Source organism: Equus caballus, chromosome 16 (genome assembly GCF_041296265.1).
Source record: "Equus caballus isolate H_3958 breed thoroughbred chromosome 16, TB-T2T, whole genome shotgun sequence".
In the NCBI taxonomy this organism is placed as follows: Eukaryota; Metazoa; Chordata; class Mammalia; order Perissodactyla; family Equidae; genus Equus; species Equus caballus.
Window position 1 is genome coordinate 52,284,819 of NC_091699.1, and position 18,776 is coordinate 52,303,594.

Below are 18,776 nucleotides of genomic sequence, written 5' to 3' on the forward strand. Positions count from 1 at the left end.
TTGACCCCGCTGGACCCCAGCAGTTTACCCGGGCAGGAAATCGTGCCTCCAGGCACTAGGCACTCTGATCATCGGCCAACATCAGTATTTTTCAAGCAAGCTGAGCAAAGTCCAGTTGATAACACACGCCTTAGAAAGTCTGGCCAGGTCAGGATGTCAGGTTCTCACCCTGGTGCACAGCGCCACACCGGAATGTTTTAAAGCTCCCGAGGCGATGGATGTGCGGCCGGGCTGAGAACCGCTGGTCTAGAGCAGCTTTTGTGCAGCAGAACCGCCTGGGGACGGGTTCACACTCTGACCGCCAGGCCACACCCCTGGGGGGTCTGGGGTAGGATGGGGAGGGGCAAGAATTTACAATGCTAACAAGTTCCCAGAGGAGTCTGGGGACCACCCTCTGGGGACCACTGGTCTAGAGAGCCTTGCTGCTCCGAGTGTGGCCCCAGAGTGGCAGCATCAGCTTCATCAGGGAGCTTGTTAGAAATGCAGGATCCTGGGCCCCCAGACCCGCTGAATCGGATCCTGCACTTCAACGTGCCCCGGGCCGAGGCAATTACACTTGGGGAACCACTGCTCCAATGTGAGCCTGATTAGAAGGGTGTGCCAAGTTGCCATCCCTTCCCCACCTCCCCAGGCTTCTCTGATCCTCCCAACTGTGGGAGAGGGAGGAGGAGGAGGAGGGGGACGACCACCTTTGACCCTCTAGGAGCCAGGCCCCTTGAGCTGCATTCTCCACTGTGTCCCTGGAAGCACTGGGGTCCCATGCCACACTGAGGGACTTCCATGATCAAATAATTTCAGGACATAGCAAGTTAAAGAAAGCCGAAGTTTCTCTCCTGTAGGACTTCTCAGAGCCCAAAGACAATTGTAAATCTCAAAGGGGGGTTATAACTCGCAACATTTCCAGAATTTCTATGGTCATGGAGGGACCAAAGGGCTTCCCGGGATGTGCGACTTTCCATGTTAAACCTGGGAGAGGCTTGGGTGAACTGAGACAGATGGGTCACCCAGGAAATGCCAGTCCAGAGCGCTGGTCACCCGAGCGGGTGGGTGTTTCAGGTAAAGAGAGAAGGTTGGGGGAGGAACAGAAGCTCGGGCCCCTGGGAGGCGCTGGAGAAGGGGCACAAGTCCATCCAAACGGGGTGGTGGTAAGTGGTGACCAAGGAGGGAGAAACAAACGGTGCCCTGGGGATTTTGTGGGCGGCTGAGCGGGAGGGACCAGGAGAGGGGAGTCCCTTCGCTTGCTCAGGGGACAGCGCCATCTAGTGACCACTTAGTGACACTGCCGTGCTACCTTTTTATCTGCAGCCGGCTCTTCCCACCTTCCTCTGTCCAGGAGAGAGGTGTGCAGGGGACGTAAAGGGACAAGCGAACTTGAGAGGAGTCTTGAAAATTCCAGGTGTTCACAGTATGCACAGGAGTCTTCGTGGCCTAGAGCCTAGGGAGCGCTAGGTCAGCAGCAGCGTGGGGGCGGGCAGTGGTCTCTCCGCTCTCATGTGGGAACCCAGGACATACCGCAGGTCCAGGTGAGGCAGGTGGCTGTGGTTGCAGCTGGTGAGAGTCCCAACCCGCCCCGGCCCCACCCCTCCTCCCTGGCTGCCTCTCCTGCCGTGGGGAGCAGCTTTAAAGTCCCTGGGCTGGAGGTAGGGCACCAATCCAGGTTCTGGGCCTGGGTCTGCCACTAGCTGGATGCCCTCAGGCAAGTTACCTCACAGCCCCGGGCCTGGGCCCCTTCCTTGCAAAACGGGGAGATAGCTGGGTGAGCATTTCCCAAAGTGTGGACGATACTCTCCATACTTATTTGTGTGTGTGTTAGAAAAATACATGGTTAGCCTATCAAATCCATGATAAAATGAATGCTGTTGCACTATGGCTAAATTTAGGTGAAAGAGTCAATTTAAAGAAAAGGAAAAAGAGAGGTTTGCAGATATGACTGAACTCACCAGTGGTGGCCTGCGGGCGGCTTTTGCCCTCGCCAGCTCCCGCGGGCCAGGGCCAAGGGCCTTCCAGCCCAGGGCGGCTCCCCTCAGCCCCAGAAAACCTTCTCTGGCTTCAGGGGAGAAAAGAGCTTCCCCTCTGGGAGCGTTTCTAATGGGCAGTAGAGTCGCTGATGGACAGCAGGGCACTGGGGGTTGGTGGGGGCAGAGCTGCCCTTGGGGTCCCCTGGTGTTGACTGGCTTGACAGATGTCCCGCCTGATATCTGTTCCCGCCGCCCCGGGGAGCTGCCCTCTGGCTCCACCAGCAGCCTTCATCTGAAGGCCAGCTCAAGGAAGGTGTCTTCTGGTGTCGACTTATCTGTGAGGTAGTTGTCCCGGCTCTGTGGCAGCCCCAGCCCTTCTCCCCTCCCCACCCCCAACACCCCTCTCCCCAGAAGGAATCAGGGACGTCCCAGGGGTAGTGTCCAAACCCCAGAGTGCCCAGAACAGAACCTCTCTAAGCAATTAGGGGTGTGCAAGCTGGACCCCCTCACCCCAGCAACATGGATAATCCAGACTTTCTCTGCCTGCTTCCCAAGTAGATTTGAAAGTGACCTTAAGGCAATGACCGGCCGCACCCTGAACTGGTACTGGAAGATCATGTGGGCCGGCGTGAGCCCACTGCTCATCATCAGCCTCTTTGTCTTCTACCTGAGTGACTACATCCTCTCCGAGGCCCTGCAGTACCAAGCCTGGGACGCCTCCCAGGTACCTGCTGTCTCAGGGTCCCCAGGCTCACTCGGGAGCACAGGCCTTTAGTTTTGTGAAACCGAGGAACTATCTCCACGGTGTGGGTGGGCTATTTGTCACAACACGGAAACGTCACCCAGGTTTTTGAAAACACCCAGCCCAGGACAGCAGAGCCGGTCTTGGATGTCTCAGCATGAGCCGCAGGAAGGAGAGTCAGGTCTGCTGTCCTGGGTGTGGTGGAGGCCTCCCCGCTAGGGCGCTGCTTCCCGCCCCCGGGCAGAGCACTCCTCCTCAGCCAGCAGGCCCCTGCCCTCATCCCCTTAGGCCTCCTTCAGAAAGGATGAGGCAGCCTGGAAGGCATGGCCCTGGGCCCTGGCCCCTGACCGCTGGCCCCTGGCTGGGACCCTCCGGGAGCCCAAGTGGAGCAGGGACTTGGTTAACACTTGAGTTGCTGGGTCCTGGGAGGGTCTCGCTCTGGGTGAGGCTGAGACAGAAGGGGCTGCCTCACGGTGCTGGGCTGCGGCTGGTCACCAACCAGAAGCCACAGCCAGGACGGCCACATGGGTGCATTAGGCCTCAGGGTCAACCCCGGCTGTCCTGACAGACACACTTTTGTAGAGAAAACTTACTTTTTGGGGAAAGTGATACTACTGGCCAATGTGGATTTCTTTTCCTGTGGGTAGAAGATGCTGTCCTTTAGCATAGAGTGCGTGGGGCTGTGCAGAGAGGGGCCAGCTCGCAGGGCTCCACGCAGGCGCGGGGCTGATGGAAGTGGAAGGGCCCCCTCGGCTGGTTGCAGCAGCGTGTCGAGCGGGGCGTCTCAGGCTGTGGAGGAGGCCCAGGCTGCTTTCTCCCTCCAGTCCGTCCACAGCAGGCCGATACTTCTGTAAAATGCAATGAAAGTGAATTACTTGAAAAATTAAATGAGAAAAGATATATAAAATATAAGCAACAATTACTTATTCTCTTCGACAGACACAAGATTGTGCTGTCAAATTGCTAAAACACTGTCCTACATGTTTCCTCCCAGTTTCTGTACTTGTCCATACAGAATGAAAAGAGTAGCAGGCGAGTAACAAAAAGTTTGTGGGCTGGTCCCCGCACCACACTTTGAGTGGCATTTTGGTTTACAAACCACACTTGGTTGACAGCAAACACCTACTTCCCTGGGCACAGCTGTCCCATGGCTCCCTCACGGAAAGGGGGCATTTATTGGCTTTTTGGCCTCATTTCTCATCCGTTTTGATGCATTTGCCTTTAGGGAAACATCCATCATCCCGCCAGCTAAGTCCAGAGGTCCATCAAGACTTCTCTTGAGACTGTAGCTGTGCTGTGCCATGTGGTAGCCAATGTGGCTATTTAAATTTAAATTCATTAAAATTAAATAAAATTTAAAAAAAATTCAGTTCCTCGGTCTCACTGGCCACCCGTTTCAAGTGCTCCATAGCCACCTGTGTCTGGTGGCTGCCATATTGGACAGCACCAACACAGCACATTTCTCTCCTCCCCAAGAGTCCTGTTGGACAGTGCGGGCTAAGGTTAGCCCCCTACATTTAGGTGCCCTGAGTGGTGCCTCAAACGTAAGGCTCTTGCTTATCCATGTGGTTACTCTTTACGATGCCTCCGCACAGTGGCACCACTGGTGGACGTTTATGGAAGAGAAAGACGAGGGGAATTAGTCTACCCAGCGTAGACTAGTGAAGTGCAGAGCGAGGTGGCCCCGGTGTAGGGTTGCCCAGGCGCACGTGCTCTCTGCCCACCACACGCGGCCTCTCCTCCGAGCCGGAGGGCCTGGGGCCTGGAGGGCACCGTGCTCTCAGAAGGTGCTGCCTGGGGAGTTCTTTCTGCTGACACTCAGCTTCTCCTTTCAGGGCCAGCTCGTGACCAAGAATTACCCGCCGCATGCGCTGGCCGTCATTGGGCTACTCGTGGCCTCCTCCATCATGTGCATCCCCCTGGTGGCCCTGGGCATGTTCATCATGCGCCGCCTCAGGAGGGCAGACACAGCCTCCGTGGCCTGAGAACTGGCCTTGCGGGAACTGCTGTCAGCCGCTCACGGTTTTACAGCTACGATTTACAGACGGAGCCTCCTCGGCGGCTTTTTAAAATATTTACTCCAGAAGTGCTCTGCCCATCATCCTCCTGAGTCTGTCCAGAAGAATTAGGAAGGCGTGGAGGAGGAAGATCCCCACCCCCCATCCCCGAAGCAGCCTCTTGCCCCCTCTGCCTTCCCCCAAGGTTATTGTCACCAAAGAGGCAGGTTTTTCAGGACCAGTCTTGAAGATATTTGCTTTCTTGATTCTAGGAAAGTCCCAGAATTAGGGCACACTGTGAGATGAAATTTGACTATAATTTTTATGGAATAAAATTTAAGCTTTTTTTTTTTTCTGAAGAGATCTCAAAATATTAGAGGGCAATCATTTTTAGATCAGTTTGAAAAGGAGTTTTGTAAGTGCCTGACATACTTGCATGTCATTGGTACAAAATTAGTTCTGTTTTTAGTCACAGTAAGTATGCCATTGCTGTGTTCTCCTTCACTAATAGGATTGACTGGCCGTAAAGAAAGAAGGCCTTTGTTTGGGGCCTGCGAGGGAACTCACTTTTCTCTAATCTGAGGTCTCTCACAGAGGCTCCAGGACCACTCCTCTTTACAAAAATTGCCCCAACTACAGTTTGCAACCCCAAACCACCTTGGGCATGGTGACGTGAGGAGTCGATGCCCCCGGCCCCGCCCCTAGTGTCTCAGCGCACTGGAAAACGTGCGAGCCACCGCGAGGAGGAAATGAGTCTAGCTTTCCCAGAGGCTTCATGTTATATTTGGACGTGACAGCCAATTCTTTCTAGGAGAGACCACGAACATTACTTACAATCACTTATAAATTATTTATCTGTACAGAAGTTTTCTAAATATACATAACTTATACAGAGCACCTTATAAGTGAAGACAAGCTGTTTTTTTTTAGTTAAGATTATGATAGTTAACAACCTTGTGAAATTACAGTTGTACATCATTATTAGTCATGTTGTAGGTGCACCACTTCACCCCTAGTGCCCTCCCCCCAGCCCCCCTTTCCCCTGGTGACCACCGATCAGTTCTCTTTGTCCATATGTTAACTTCTACCTATGAGTGGAGTCATACAGAGTCCATCTTTCTCTGTCTGGCTTATTTCACTTAACGTAATACCCTCAAGGTCCATCCATGTTGTTGTGAATGGGACGACTTTGTCCTTTTTTATGGCTGAGTAGTATTCCATTGTATATATATACCATATCTTCTTTATCCAATCATCAGTTGCTGGGCACTTAGGTTGGTTCCATGACTTGGCTATTGTAAATAATGCTGCGATGAACATAGGGGTGCATGGGACTCTTGGGATTGCTGATTTCAGGTTCTTAGGATAGATACCCAGTAGTGGGATGGCTGGGTCATAAGGTATTTCTATTTTTAACTTTTTGAGGAATCTTCATGCTGTTTTCCATAGTGGCTGCACCAGTTTGCATTCCCACCAACAGTGTATGAGGGTTCCTTTTTCTCCACAGCCTCTCCAACATTTAAGACACACTGTTTTTATGATACAGCAATAGTCCGTCACGCAAATGTCTCCTGTCTTTCTTTGATTGTAATCAGTAGATCAGGGTTATCCCGAAAGTGAGAGCGTCCTCCTGCTCTAACAGTCTGTGCTTTGCTGCGGTCAGGACTCAGGAGAGTTCCTTTGGGCTGATTTGTACAGACATCTGTGAAGACACTAACACTCACTTGGTACATCAGCTGGAGATGTCGATTTTTTTTACTTCTTTCTCATGCTATAAACTTCCCTATAGCAATAACAGGCATTAGAAAGTTCTTACTGTCTTGAACTACCATCTTATCAATACTTCCAGCTTCGCCTGATGGCTAGTTATAAAGATCACTTGCCTTTAAAATACATGAACCAGCATTTATTTACCACAAATAGTCCCCTGATTTCTCATCAGAGGGTCCTTTAATGTCAAAAAGCCTCAGAAAGCCAGGCTTGAAGAGTGGGCACACTCAGTGGCAAATGCCAGCACAGAGCCCGGTCCTGAATCCTCACAGATCAGCCCCCACGCCAGCGGGGTCATGGTTACAGTCACTGTCTTACAAAATGGGCCGCCCTCCTGGGGTCAGTTGTCATGAGGGTGTTTCAGAATCAAATGCCAGGTACCCTCAGAAGCATAGAGACCAGTGCTGTCCTAGATCATTACTTTATTCACAGTCACTGTGCATCAGTGGTCCTCCCCTCCCCACCCACTCGAACCACCCTTGGACCAGCCAAATCCGAGAACCGGGGCCCCACTTAAGAAAGACGGAAAATGTGCTGGACATTTAGGAATATTTACAACACAAATGACCTTTAAAAGTTTGAAAGCATTTCTGAGCATTTCCAGTTGTATGGAAAAGTCGCACCTACAGAAGTTTTCCTCACAAAAGTCAGATAGATGAAGTCACACTATTAGAGAATAATGTGCTCCCGATGACAATGTCTCAAGATTCGGTTCTGTTTTATTCTGGTTTCTGTGAACTTCATGAAGAGCAGAATATATCTCTATAATCCTCTTGAATCAGTAATAAGTGCTATTAAGTGTTGACAGTTTTCTAGGTGCTGCACAAACGTGGTTGTCTTGACATTTGTCCACCCCTCCTGCAGTAAGCTGGAGAGAAAAAGGGACATTCCATCCCTGTACTTTTTTTTTGTTTTTTGAGGAAGATTAGCCCTGAGCTAACATCTGCTTCCAATCCTCCTCTTTTTGCTGAGGAAGGCTGGCCCTGAACGAACATCCATGCCCATCTTCCTCTACTTTATACGTGGGACGCTTGCCACAGCATGGCTTGCCAAGCGGTGCCATGTCCACACCTGGGATCCCAACTGGTGAACCCTGGGCCACCGAAGCAGAATGTGTGCACTTAACTGCTGCACCACCAGGCCGGCCCCTTCCCTGTACTCTTAACAATAACCACAACATTACGGCCAGATCATGGACTCCAGAAAGCTTTGTGTTTATACTGGAAACAGAACGACCCTTGAGCTAGCTCTGAGAAGTCAGGTAGGGAAATATTTGGTTTTTTAGCAATTGTTGTCACAAAGAAAGCCGTAAAAGTGTTTCTACAGGTTTTTTGTCATTTACTGGCTCTAGTTTTAAGACCTCTCTTTTAACACAAGATTTCCCCTCTTTATGTAAACACACAAGCTAATTTTGAAAAAATGAAAAATAAACGAGGGGCGAATCCATTCAGTCTTTCTTCCTCTCAGCTTCTCCACGTTTCCCTCCTCACGTAACCTGTGGAACCACACCAGCGCAGCGTATGAAGGCCGTCACATGGGAGAACGAAGGGTAGATTCCACAAGAAAAATTAGGAAAACAATTCTGACTTTCTGGATTTAAAACAGAATATAAGCTCTTCTGAATCGCTGCAGAATCTTCGCAAGCCTTTTGAGAGGTGTCCCGAGCGGTCTGTCCATCTCTGTTTGGCTGAGGCCACGAGAAACCACAGCAGCTTTCACTGTGACCTCAGAACTGTCCTGAGGGGGACAGAGTAGGTAAACAGTTGTATTAGATTTTTGTATGAGTATTTTGTATTCTCTAACTCACCCGCCATTTTCTCCTTGACATCTGTCAGAGGAAGGGAAAAAAACAGATTTAAACATCTCCTTGCGAGACAAAAAGTGCATCTACAAATATGAAATTATTAACCAGAATTTCTTGACCAGTCTCCTACATGTGAATCACTTTTCTCTCTGGCATTGCCCACCTCCATAGTGTCAGCCTTTAGTGAGATCGTCAACTGGTATTTTACATATCAGTCCCGGGGAGGCACTGGGGACAGTGCTGAATAGGACAGACATGGTCTCTGGCCTTTATGGCACTTACATTCTGGAAGGGAAGAGAGACAATGATAGCTAACAAATGAGATGATTACAGACTGTGATGGTTTCTAAGAAAGAAAGAAATGGGCCAAGACATAGTGTGAGAGGGACAGTAAAGGAGGAGCTTTGTAGACTGAATTTTGAAGGAGAATAATGAACCAGTTATTGGAATTGCTGGAAGGTCTATCCAGGCAGAGGCAGCAGCAAGTGCAAAGGCCCTGAGGTGAGAAAGAGGCCTGTGGTTGGAATGCGGAGGAAAGCAATCACAGGTGAGCTTGGAGGAGTGGGCAAAGGCCAGGCCATATGAAGCTTTGTAGGCCACGGCAAGGAGCTTAGATTTTCTTCAAAGAGCAACAGAACCCCACTGAGGGTTTAATGTGGGACCCTGCACAATCTGATTTACACTTGAGAGATCACTGGTAGCTGTAGAGAATGGATTGGACAGCAGTGCAGATGGGGAAGTTGGAAAATCACTCTGGGAGCTGCTTCAGTAAGTCCATGGGAAAGATGGGTGGTGTGGACTTGGAAATAGATGGAGAGAAATGGGTTTGAGTTATATTTTGGGGAAGAGAGTCACCAAGACTTGCTTACACACTGAATGCACGGTTCAGGGAAGGAGAGGAATGAAATGCTGGACTTCGCGGGTGGAGGCTCGTGGCAATTTCTGGGATGGGGAAAACTGGGGGCGGAACTAGTCTGCAGAGTATGAATCAAGAGCTCTGTCTGACTGTTAAGTTTGAGCTGTCTGTGAATCAGATGGGAGTATCCAGTAAGCAGCTGGAACATAAGAATCTGGAGCTTTGAGAATGGTCTGGGCTGCAGATATAAATTTGGGAGTCATCAGCATAGAGATGTTATTTAAAGCCACAGGTCTAACGGACGTCACCCAGGGTAAGTGTGTACATGGAGAAGAGGGCTTGGGACCAAGTCCTACAAAAATTTCAACATGTGTTCAGACGTAGCCCCAACTTCTTCTCCATCTATCCCATTGAGAGATGGGGTCTGTGTCCCCTCCTCCTGAATCTGAGTGGGCTTGTGACTGCTTCAACCAACAGAACATGGCAGAAGGAACACATTTGACACCCGAGGCTAGGTCGTAAAAGGTCATGCAGCTTCCACCTGGTTTGCTGGAACACTCGCTCTGGCAGCCCTGAGCCACCATGTGTGAAGTCTAACTACCCTGAGGCTGCCATGCTGCAAAGCCAGAGGAGTCCACCTCCCAGCCATCCTTGTAACGTACCAGTGCAAACCAGACAGACCAGCCCATCTGTCAACTGAATACCACTAGTAACGTTATATCAGTGCCATTTGGAGCAGAAGAATCACCCGACTGAGCCATGTCCAGTTCCTGACTCATAACATTGTGAGATGATTTTCAGAAACAGATAACTAGAACAGGGTAAAGAATGAAGCTGTGAATAAAATCGGACAGAATCCAGAAGAATGTGTGGTCCCAGAAGCTCAGAGAAGACATCTTAAATTCTCTTAAACATGTCTTAGAATCTGTACTTTCTCCTTTTCCTAACCTCAGAATCTATGTTTAAACTCAACTCTAATAGGAGCTTAATTTAGGACATAAAATGTCCTGTGATGTTTTAATGGGTGATACTTTAGCTTTGTGCAGCTAGAATAGTCAACAGGCAAGAGGCAGACATCACTGAAAGTGGTGAAGGAAGAAGTTGAACACCTGGATCTTTGGCTAAAACAAACAAAAACTCATGCTCAGAATAATTTATCAAGGGAAGTGCTGAGAACAGGCCATCTAGCTACTTCTCCTGGGACCAGGGCATTCACTGTAACAATTAAACATGTCACAACTCCTTAATTGCACCCTCCCCTCCAGTGAAATCACATTCATGGAGCCTCTGCACAACGCCCAGCACAGAGGATGAGAGCTGGACATCAGGGAAGAGCTCCACCTACGGATCTACCTGGGGGTCTCAGCAGGTGTGTGCATGGATCTCAGGGAATTGCCATATGGATGAGAATTTCTAGTTAGGAGACCATCAGGTGCAACACTCAACTGAGGTTCAATAGATTAGAGCCCATGTTTTCCAGCTGCGATGCTGTAGTGTTCATTTCCAAGTTAGCTTTATCCAAAATGAATTCCAAAGAAGACTGGTCCTGTGAGATGCTCCAGGAATAAAAAACTCCATAGATGAAAAAGTTTGGGTGCTACCGCACTCCGTCTACCCCCTCTAAGAAAGTCACTTTTCAAACCTCTGATGAGAATTAGTTTAGACAACCTTTTCACTTTGTTTGACCCAATATTTCCACACAGTTCTTACCACAGATCCTTGTCAAAAGACAACTACGAACATACAGGAGAACTCATGCTAATCGAAAACACACTCAGGAAAATGCTTTGGTGAACAGACTGAGGAGCTCATGGCAGAGCCAGGGCCATCCTGCAAGATGTGGCTGCGTGAGGATGAGTTCTGGGCAGTGAAAACACTCAGGCCAGTGGGACCGAAGAGAAAGCCCAAACGCCCACGAGTGGAGGGGAACTTGTTGTGCGACAGCGGTGGCACCGCAGATCAGGAGCGAGGGCTTCAGGAAGGTTCTCAGCAACCCATTAACCATATGAGCAAAAGGAAAACTGGACTGTGTCAGATGCTATCAGACACTGCCACCCCTCAGGGGAGGAGTACATTCTCTTGCCTCAATTACTTCAAGTTTGGCCACACAACTTGCTTTGACCAATGAAATGTGAACTTCTCTTGTCACCAGGGCAACTCGCAATGCTCCAGAGAAGCTGTTCCATCACACGGGGTCCCAGAATGCAGACGGCATGTAACAGAGCTGCAGCCAACCCTTCGAGGATATACACAATTGCCAAATGAGTGAGAAATAAGCCTTTTTTTTTAAGCTGTTTAGATTTGGGGATCATTTGTTACCACAGCATAATCTGACCTTTCTTGATTGATACAGAGCTTTTCCTTACTCCAAAGTCAGTCTTAGATGGAAACAAGACCTAAAAGTGAAAAAGCAAAACTATGTGGAAATGTGTTCTGTAGAGTTGCAGTAGAAATGGTGCTAGGAAAATACTAGTAATTCAACACCTTTGAAATTATACACTCCTTTATCAACGCTACAAGAAAATGCAAAGACAAGCCCAAAACTGGGAGAAATACTTGTAGACCTATCCAGCACACTCCTCCCAGAGGGCAGGCTCCACTCCTCCCAGAGGGCAGGGAGCCGGGAGCTGGTTTTGGGTAGAGCAGCACGGCCCCAGGGCACTCAGGGAGCTGCCTGGATGGGGAGTTTGTTGCGTACTTGCTCTCTCTTCTCCCCATCCTGTTCCTGCTTCGTCTTCCTCTCTCCCCGCTCTCTCACATGCGTGAGCAAGTTTCTGTTGATCCTAGGCCCCAGCCTTTAGCCACACAGCTGATGTCGAGGAGCAGAGATGAGCAATGCCTACTGGGCCCTGCCCAAACGGCATTATTTTTTGTGAGCAAAACAAATCATTGTTCTATGCACTTCTGGGGCTAATTTGCTACACAGCATTAGAGAACCAGCTACACAGCATTAGAGAACCAGAGCGCCTGGGTCCTAGCGTGAGCCCCGCTCCTGCAGAAGGCCCCGATTCCCTCCAGCACTAGCTCAGAATCATGCCTTTGGATTCTTCTCTTACTGGTCGTATAGCCGACTTCTAAGACGACCCCCAGAGATCCCCTCCCTCCTGGTTTTCATGCCCCCAGGGTAATCCCCTCTCCCCTTGAATGAGCTGAATCTAGTAACTTGTTTTTAATGCACAGAATATGGCAAAAGTGATGGAATGACATTTCTGAGATTAGGTTATAAAAGACTATGACTTCCATCTTGCTGGCTTTGAGGAACCAAGCTGCCATATTGGAGACGCCCACGTGGCAAGGAACATAATATTTTTAAGATTTATCATAATTTATCTGTCTTAGGGCAATTTCTCCTGACATCAGGACTCTGAGGCAAGCTGTAGGAAAAAACCCCAAAACCCTTATTTATTTAAGCCACTTCCCCCAATGACACCCCTCCCTACCACACACTTCCTTCCCTCTTATTTGGGCTTTGGGTTTGTCACATTCAGCCAACTCTAGTCCTAACAAAAAAAGTGAATCCTACTCCCTCAGGACTGTTAAATCTGCATCAAATGACTTTGGGGATCATCCCTACCATTAACCCTCTCCCCTACTCCCACCCCTGGGCACTGAACCCTGAATGGGACAAAGCTTTTCATTTTGTAGCTACACATAAAAGACTAAGAGCACAAAGAGATGACTTAGATAACATATTGACTAAATCTCATTCATACTAAAGTATTATCAGGCCATCAGAAGCATAGTTTATCTTTTACGCAGGAAAGAAGGGGTTAGAGATCGCCAGGCACAGAACACTTGTTAGTGTATCCAGGGGGAAGGACAGACGGTCACGAGGAGGGGTGGTGGCAGAGAATTACTGAAAACCCCTTTGCAGGAAGACTCGGCCAGCGCCTCTGTGCCAGTGCATGTAAGGGGTGGGTGCTGTGTGGCTACAAGCAGACAGCCAACAGCAGACGAGCATGATGCGGTCCAGGGCAGTTCTGCACAGCTCGTGAGGGGAGGACATGCCCTGGCTGCCACTTCCAAGGAATTGCACCTCACCTCCCATGCGCATGAGGGTCTCCAAGGTGCCAGGCCGTCTACATCAGCACTTTCCACACGCTGACACCCTCCCATGGTCTGAGAGAACATTCCCAAACAAGCAATACTGTCTCTCTTCTCAGTTGAGACCTGTATCATTTTGAAAAACAAATTATACTTTGGAGGTGGGAGGGCAGGGGACATCTTTTAATGGACATTATACTTTACTGAATATTTCCCTGGTTTTATTTATAACTAACAAATAATTACAAGGATAAACACAATTTCTTAAGTGATCATAACCAAAGAAGATGATTTCAGAAACTATTAATTTTCCTGCTTACTTATATTGTCTAATTTTTCTGTAATGATCAGGCAATGCTTTGCACGATTTTTAAAATTCTAAAATAAAAATGAACATCCTTTTCAAACAAAGTACAGGAATGACACCAACAGCAGTTAGAAAAGAATATGACATTTTATTTTCACTTATGAATGTACAGTACATGAATTCAGAAATAAAATCATTGCAGGGTCTGAAATATTGATACTTTAAGATCTAACATACAACATTAGTCCATTCACTGCAAAGCAGCCGCATCAGCAGTTCAGATTTGGTCTTTGTTGTAGTTGTTGAAATAAGTTCTTAATGTGAAATGCCCAGTAGCATCTGAGTAATACAATACAGCAGACATGAACTAAGTTTCAATATTTCATCTTTGGAACAAATTATGCTTATTTACATGTTAAGAACAGGTAGTTCTAATTACTTACCCTATTGTGAGTTTTAATGACTGGTTTTAAGCTACAGAGGGTTTTCCATCTATTATTTCGTTTGAAGTTTCTAAAAGCAACAACTCTTATTGTTTATAAAAGATAATGTTGAAAAAACGGTAATGTTGAAATAAAGGCGCTTTTAGAGATATTTAAGGACAACATATGGTATTACTATCGAAAAAAACTGTACATATTTTCAAGCACAACACCAATATTGTAGCAGTATTTAATTGAACTGTTTTAAAATAGTGGCAATTATACTACCTTACATACTTCTCTACTATTTAAACCTCATAATTACAATTTGAATATACAGTCCGACTTAGAACTATGCACAGCTTCTACAGCATATTTCTCAGGTTTTTGCACATAAATTAAAGTTGAAGTTGGTCCTTGATTTGGAGAACTGTAACTACCTGGAAGCACTAAATTTCAGACACACTTACTGACAGCTAACAAAACCTTCACCGCGCGAAGAGCATCAACAGAGCCACGCGGGGAAGAGCAGCTGCTGCCTCCAGGTGCAGTCCCAGATCCAGCACAGCCCCTCTCGGGGGTCTGCGGGCTCCAGGAACGACCCCTAAAGACGCCAAAACGTCTGGGAGGACGCAGCTGACCACCCAAGGGTGCGAAATTCCCACATGGGGCAATCCCTAAAACAGAGGCGGCTTTGGACCTTTAGCATAAGAGATAGGCTTTACATTCTTTGATTCCATTTATATCTTTTAAAAAAGATAAAGTATATTTAACCTCTTCCTCACACTTCAACTGCTGGTCTGACTGCAGCAGTTCCAGCTGCCCCAACTCCTAAGGCCGCCCACACGGACCTTCAGAAGCACACCAGCTCCCATTCGCCTCCTCCCGAGCGTGAAGTCACAGACTTTCGTCAAACTTCTGGATGTCTGTAAAGACTTACATTTTACAAACAGAGTAGAGTTAGCTTAACATTAAACTTTTAAGAAAAGTCCAAAGATGTGTGGGAAAGTATGCTTGCTGACAGCGATTGCTTCTTCATCAACAATAACGAAACTGAGCTAGAAAAATAATTCTACTGTTTCAAATAATGAAAGAAGCTAGATTTTTTAAATATATTACTTATTCTGCAACCGTTGATTAAACTGACAATGAATAGATAGATTTCTTCCATTCTGTGAGATGAACTCAGGTTACACTTTAATTATAGAACAGCTTCAAATTATAAATATGACCATCCCAATAGTGAAGAGATCACCAAGACAGTAACATCAGATCAATTCTAAGTCATCACCCCACACAGCACAAAATGTGCTTTTGGATAAAGGCTTTAAGAAGACCTCAGGCTGATGTGGAAAGCGGGTCAGTAAAGACTCCAGTTCTGCATAATGGAATCTTCCAAGCCAAGCCGCTTTCCACAGACACAAATTCAGTCTATCTTTTCTTTCTGGACCAATTTAGGAGCATCAACAAAATCTTTGCCATTGTAAAGAATAATAAAAAATGTTCCAATGCTTGCAACTCCCCAGAAGAGCACATAGGCCAGTGTTTCTGTCCAAGTGTCACCTGTTGATATAAAAAAAGAGTTGATAAATAAAAGTCATTTTGTTGATACCAGATTCAATTTCAGCCATTGAGCACATCTTCACAACATTAAAGTTTACTAGCACATCTGTAGGAAAAATACAAGAACCTCTCAACTGAGATTCAAACCAGCAGTTCTCAAACTCTGGCTAGCATCAGAATCCTCTCCTGGGCTTGCTTGATAAAGCACCAAGTGCTGGGCCCAACCCCAGAGTTTCTGATTCAGCAAGTCTGGGGTGGGGCCCAAGAATGTGCATTTCTAACAAGTTCCCAGATAATGCTGAGGCTACTGGTCCAGAGGCCACACTCTGAGAACAACCTGACAACACTATTTCATGCTTTATCACACAAACAATAATTGCTACTTTTAGATTGTATACTTTAATATTATAAGAAACTATTACTAATAGTTTAGTTCACAGTCCTATCTATGACAGATATTAGCTACATAAAATACCTACACAAAAAACAACTTTGCAAAATATACATGCTTCAGAAAAGTTATGTATTAAAGTCAAGAGTATAAAACAAAACTCAATAATATATTTTAATAACACAGCACAGCTCTCCTGATAGGCATTTGTTTCAAAGTCTAGAGTTCATGAAGGTTAGCAGGCCAGTGGGAAAAGATCTATTTTGTTCTGCTCCTTGAATAGTTGAACCCAGTGTGGCTGCTCTCCTGCAACAGTACTGGCCTCAACTGCAGACAGGGAAAACGTGCAGAGGCCAAGAGGCAACAAGAGAGCGTGCTAGGAAAGACATCAGGTCTAGACTCTTTCCTAAGCAGCTGTCAGAGATCATGCTGCATTTATTTCCTATTCCTTTAAACACTAAAGTTGGGGCTAGAAATCAGACATTATCATATCTAAATATCACAAAGCTCATTATTTTACAATTAACTGATATGTTCCCATCCACAGCATCTAATCTCTTTCTACTCAAAAACACACCCAAATTTGCATAATTATTACTTTTCACAGCTCTGAGTTTTAAAATTCTTCTTGGGCAAAGAAGAGAGGCAGTTGCTCGCAAGCCTGCCCTGGGAAGCCCCCTAAAGGAATCGTCCATCTGTCAGGGCTGAGCTCTCTGTCTTGACGTTCCTGCCTCTCCAGAGGTTCTACAGGGAAATGTGAGTCTACAGTCAAGAAAACACAGAACAGGTCACAACAACAAAACTAACCAATTCAATAGTGGAGCGGCTCCCAGAAAACGGCATCCCCTGGGCAGTGTTTTAAAGAAAGAAGTCAGAGGATCTAGGGAGTGAAGTGACCAGCGTGGCCTCTGAGTAGTCATGAGAAGCACATGCTGGCTAGCCCTGTCCTCTTCTTTCCTGCCCCAGAGCTGCCACGGGACCCGCAGTCATGCCACACAGCAATTCCTGTACTCTGGAGCCCTCAGCTTGTTTTTGTACTGTGAGGTAAAAATGGTCCTAACGTTTTTAAAAAGTTGTTAACAAAACCAAACAAATAATGTGCAACAGAGGCTATATGTAGTTTGCAAAGTCTAAAATATTTATTACCTGGCTCTTTATAGAAAAAGTTTGCTACGCCCCTGCTCTAGAGTAACAATAGGATGGCTCCTTGCCCCCTGTCATGACAGTGTACAGTGCTGAACACCGAGGGGATGACAGACCTGAACAGTACTGAGCCTCCCCTCAAGAAGCGGCAGAAGTAGTGTGGGGGTGTGGGGGTGGAATAAGAGTCCTTAATTCAGCAAGATTTTGCTGAGCGCTTACTATGTCCCAGACACAGGAGATAAAAAAGTGGGTAAGACACAGTCTCTGCCCTCAAAAAGCTGCTGATTCAGTGAGAAAGACAAATGAGTATGCAAATCATTACCACACACAGAGAAATACACACTGGGTATGTCGGGGATACCAAAGAAGTACACTGCCTCTGAAAAAGAAATCCCTAGGTGTTCATGAGGTTACAAGAGGAAGTGCTATAGGTACAGGAAGTGCCCTGGAGATCAGAAACGGGGAGAGGACGTCTGTGTGGGAGAAGAAAGGGACACGTTGTGAGAGGGGAGGAGCTGCACGGCGCCCTGAGGATGGGTGGAATTCACACAGGCAGAGAAATGTCAGCCCAAGGAATTCAGGACAGAGGATGGAGAAAGGCGCCCCTCCCTCCACAGTGCCTAAGGCTGCCCCTCGAAAGCAGCACAACCAAGTCACAGACTCAAGCTCCCAGGGCTGGACGGTAAGTCACGGAGACACTTTAATCTTAAACGTTCACTAACTTAGGAACAGGAAAACACAGAGAGAAAAAAGAAAACCAGTAAAGATCTTAATAGCTCAGGTCCTTAGGCAATTTTGCTCTCAATCTATTAAAATTTAATAAGTAACGTATCATTCTATTAATAACATTTATTTGTCCAAAAATAGGTGGTTGTTTAAGTAAACTGAAGATCTCATAAAAGGAATACTTTGCAGCCATTAAAAATAAAGAACATGAGAAAATGTTTATATTGCTCAGTAAAAAAAAGAGATTACAAAAAAATGTATAATATCTCACTTTTGAAAAAATCACACACACTTATAAAGATTAAAACATCAAAATGTTAAGAGTAGTTAGCTTATCTCTGGAAGACAGGATGAAAATATTTTCTTCTTTTTTGCCTAACTGTATTTTCTATAATTACTATGAATTACTTTGGTAATAAGAAAAAACATTTTTAAATCTTAAGTGAAGAAAAAGAATATTCATCAAGCTACCGGGTGTACTTTTTCCTCTTGTTACCTCTGGCTAACTTCTTCTGCTCACTATACTCATTAAATTTAATAGGGAAACGTCAAGTAGTGAGCAGACGCAAAAACTCAAGATGTTGTAGAAGAAAGTGCCACATTCTAAGAAATGAACGTAAGAAGTAAAATCAGAGCAGACTCACCAGCCATCAGCAGACAGATAATGCACATGGAAAAGGCGACCACCATGATAATGGGCAACTGGAAAAGAAAATGGGAAGAGAAACCATCGTTTAAGAAGGCTAATCAGTGGTTACAGAATCAGTTGTGCATGCTTTGCTTGAAAAAGAATAAAACTCTTCTGCAATCTAATACTTTTTGCAACAAAACATCACCCTTTAGGGGTTCAATCATGACTACCCAATCTTCAGATTGGTTAAGTGGTAAGAGCTGAAATAGCATGGCTGTGCTCCAAACCAAGGAGGGCTGAGTGTAGGGAGAGCACCCAGATGAGAACCCAGAACACTAAGCCCCACTTGCATTCCAGGACACTTTGCCCACTGGAACGAGACCCCAGAGAGGCTCCTGCAAAGTCTTATCAACAGAGGAGTC

General features: G+C 46.6%; 2 protein-coding genes across 3 annotated transcripts in view; one reads left to right on the forward strand and one right to left on the reverse strand.

Moving 5' to 3' along the window:
- The window catches only part of SLC6A20 (solute carrier family 6 member 20), a 41,717-nt gene extending 33,804 nt beyond the window's left edge, over positions 1-7,913 (forward strand). For both annotated transcript variants that reach the window (XM_001500735.6, XM_070237845.1), the window contains exons 10-11: positions 2,517-2,682; positions 4,536-7,913. In XM_001500735.6, the coding sequence (XP_001500785.3) occupies positions 2,517-2,682; positions 4,536-4,685 (316 nt within the window). In that variant the 3' untranslated portion in view covers positions 4,686-7,913. The remainder of the gene's footprint in view (positions 1-2,516; positions 2,683-4,535) is intronic.
- Positions 7,914-13,606: 5,693 nt separating this feature from the next.
- The window catches only part of SACM1L (SAC1 like phosphatidylinositide phosphatase), a 61,100-nt gene continuing 55,930 nt past the window's right edge, over positions 13,607-18,776 (reverse strand). The window contains exons 19-20 of the mRNA XM_023620576.2: positions 18,368-18,425; positions 13,607-15,463 (exon numbers count right to left, since the gene is read on the reverse strand). Coding sequence (XP_023476344.1) covers positions 15,327-15,463; positions 18,368-18,425 — 195 coding nt within the window. The 3' untranslated portion in view covers positions 13,607-15,326. The remainder of the gene's footprint in view (positions 15,464-18,367; positions 18,426-18,776) is intronic.